The sequence below is a fragment of the Genypterus blacodes genome, unplaced genomic scaffold (genome assembly GCF_046128005.1).
Source record: "Genypterus blacodes isolate CSIRO-AG114 ecotype Tasmania unplaced genomic scaffold, CSIRO-AGI_Gbla_v1 ptg000035l_1, whole genome shotgun sequence".
Lineage (NCBI taxonomy): Eukaryota > Metazoa > Chordata > Actinopteri > Ophidiiformes > Ophidiidae > Genypterus > Genypterus blacodes.
Genome location: NW_027466848.1, coordinates 17,501 through 20,000, shown reverse-complemented (window position 1 = coordinate 20,000; position 2,500 = coordinate 17,501). Strand labels below are relative to the sequence as shown.

At 55.7% G+C, this 2,500-nt stretch overlaps 1 protein-coding gene across 1 annotated transcript in view; it reads right to left on the bottom strand.

The window, feature by feature from the left end:
• Positions 1-39: 39 nt before the first annotated feature.
• Positions 40-2,500, bottom strand: part of LOC142995963 (slit homolog 1 protein-like) — a 17,693-nt gene continuing 15,232 nt past the window's right edge. The window contains exons 28-31 of the mRNA XM_076146828.1: positions 2,350-2,500; positions 2,084-2,202; positions 1,167-1,375; positions 40-757 (exon numbers count right to left, since the gene is read on the bottom strand). The exon at positions 2,350-2,500 is cut by the window's right edge and continues 61 nt beyond it. Coding sequence (XP_076002943.1) covers positions 453-757; positions 1,167-1,375; positions 2,084-2,202; positions 2,350-2,500 — 784 coding nt within the window. The 3' untranslated portion in view covers positions 40-452. The remainder of the gene's footprint in view (positions 758-1,166; positions 1,376-2,083; positions 2,203-2,349) is intronic.

Below are 2,500 nucleotides of genomic sequence, written 5' to 3'. Positions count from 1 at the left end.
TGAGGGTAAGGCCTTGTGTTTTCTAGGTGAGGACCTTTTATTGACTGCTCAGGAGCACAGGGAGACACACACACACACACACACACACACACACACACACACACACACACACGCACACACACACACCACTGAACATACAGGAAGGCATTTTGGATCATCAGTGCTAATAAAGGAGCCGGGTTAGGTAGTTAGTGTGCGTGCAGCTTTCCTGCAGCGGGCGATGAAGAGGAAGACGCCAATGAGGTTGACTGGTTGCTTTCACGTCTTCAGAGGGACGACGTCTCGTAATACAAAACTGCTTCAGTGCGTGAGGACACAAAGAACACAATGTCCATTCAGCAGTGGTTTTTCCATACAATGTGTTGTGTGTGTGTGTGTGTGTGTGTGTGTGTGTGTGTGTGTGTGTGTGTGTGTGTGTGCGCGTGTGTTTGTGTACGATGGTATCCACAGTATTAAACGCACTCTTTGCAGCCGCATTCCACCGGCTTCTCGACGTCCTGCGTGAAAGACGTCCCGTCCTCGCATTCAAAGGCCAGTCGCCTGCGCCGCACCCTCAGAGGGGCGCAGCAGGAAGCAGCGCCCGCCTCTGTCCCCGCCTCTGTCCCCGCCTCCGTCCCCGCCTCTGTCCCCGCCTCCGTCCCAGCCTTGCACCGACCCTGGCATTCTACCCAGGAAAAAGGTTTGGAGGTGTGGCAGAGGACGGAGCCACGCTGCAGGCGGTGGAAGTCCCTCACCGGCTGACCGCCACATGGGGACTCTGTGGGCAGAGGAGCAGGGGGACACATCAGGGGTGTGTTTAGGGGGTTCTGATGAGGTGAGGAAGCTGCTGTGTGTGTGAGTGCAGTGTGTGTGAGGGTTCTGGCTCTGGACATGTTGGATCCCAGTATTAAGTCCAGCTACAACCAGAAATCAATGAGGACATCTCTACTTCCTGTAGTTACGCTTTTGTGCCATTTCAGTTAAGCAAATGGTGTGGTTGCCAGGCGATGGTTGCTAGGCTAGCTTGTGATCACAGACCTTTCTAACCTTTCTAACCTCTGACTTGAAGTTTCCATGACTTTTCCAAATTCCTGGGACGTTCCTCACCTGTGTCCTGTCCTCACCTGTCTCACAGCTCTGTCCTCACCTGTCTCACAGCTCTGTCCTCACCTGTGTCCTGTCCTCACCTGTCTCACAGCTCTGTCCGGTGTATCCCGCCCTGCAGAGGCAGCGCTCCCCTCCGTCCGTCTCTTGGCACCGCCCGTGCAGACACTGCACACCCTGGCACGTGCTCGCCACCTCCCCCTGCAGGTTACACAGGGAACCGTGGTATCCCTCCTGGCATTCGCAGCGGTACGACTGCGTGTCCAACGCCACGCATACGCCATTCACACACCTGGAAAACAAAGGCACAGTGTCACTACTCACACTGATTAGTGCGCGGTTTGTTCCCTGAGCGGTTTGTTCCCTGAGCAGGTTTGTTCCCTGAGCGGTTTGTTCCCTGAGCAGGTTTGTTCCCTGAGCGGTTTGTTCCCTGAGCAGGTTTGTTCCCTGAGCAGGTTTGTTCCCTGAGCAGGTTTGTTCCCTGAGCGGTTTGTTCCCTGAGCAGGTTTGTTCCCTGAGCGGTTTGTTCCCTGAGCAGGTTTGTTCCCTGAGCGGTTTGTTCCCTGAGCAGGTTTGTTCCCTGAGCAGGTTTGTTCCCTGAGCAGTTTGTTCCCTGAGCAGGTTTGTTCCCTGAGCGGTTTGTTCCCTGAGCGGTTTGTTCCCTGAGCAGTTTGTTCTCTGAGCAGGTTTGTTCCCTGAGCGGTTTTTTCCCTGAGCAGTTTGTTCCCTGAGCAGGTTTGTTCCCTGAGCAGGTTTGTTCCCTGAGCAGGTTTGTTCCCTGAGCAGGTTTGTTCCCTGAGCGGTTTGTTCCCTGAGCAGTTTGTTCCCTGAGCAGGTGTGTTCCCTGAGCAGGTTTGTTCCCTGAGCAGGTGTGTTCCCTGAGCAGGTTTGTTCCCTGAGCGGTTTGTTCCCTGAGCAGGTTTGTTCCCTGAGCAGGTTTGTTCCCTGAGCAGGTTTGTTCCCTGAGCAGGTTTGTTCCCTGAGCAGGTTTGAAGCTTACTTGCTGCTGTGACACGAGTCTGCGTCTGCTGCCGTAGTGGCGATGGCACTGAGGCCCCCTGCTGTGGGCTGGTCACAGTGCTGTCCCATCCAGCCGGGCTGGCAGTGACACTGAGGTCCCTGGAGGCAAAACATCCACACACACACACACACACACACACACACACACACACACACACACACACACACTGTAACTAGATGCTGATTTCCTGACCCGGTCCAGTCAGGAAAGACACACACTGTCTGCTGGCGTCTCCGTGGTCGTACCTGTGCGGCGTCGGGCTGGCAGACGCCGTGCAGGCAGTAGAGCCTGAGGCAGGCCCGGCAGCCCGGCACCACGCCGGGGTTCATGTGGCTCCTGGTGAAGTCCTGGAGCTCGTGGTTGATGTAGAGATTCTTGATGCAGCCGTGGAAACTG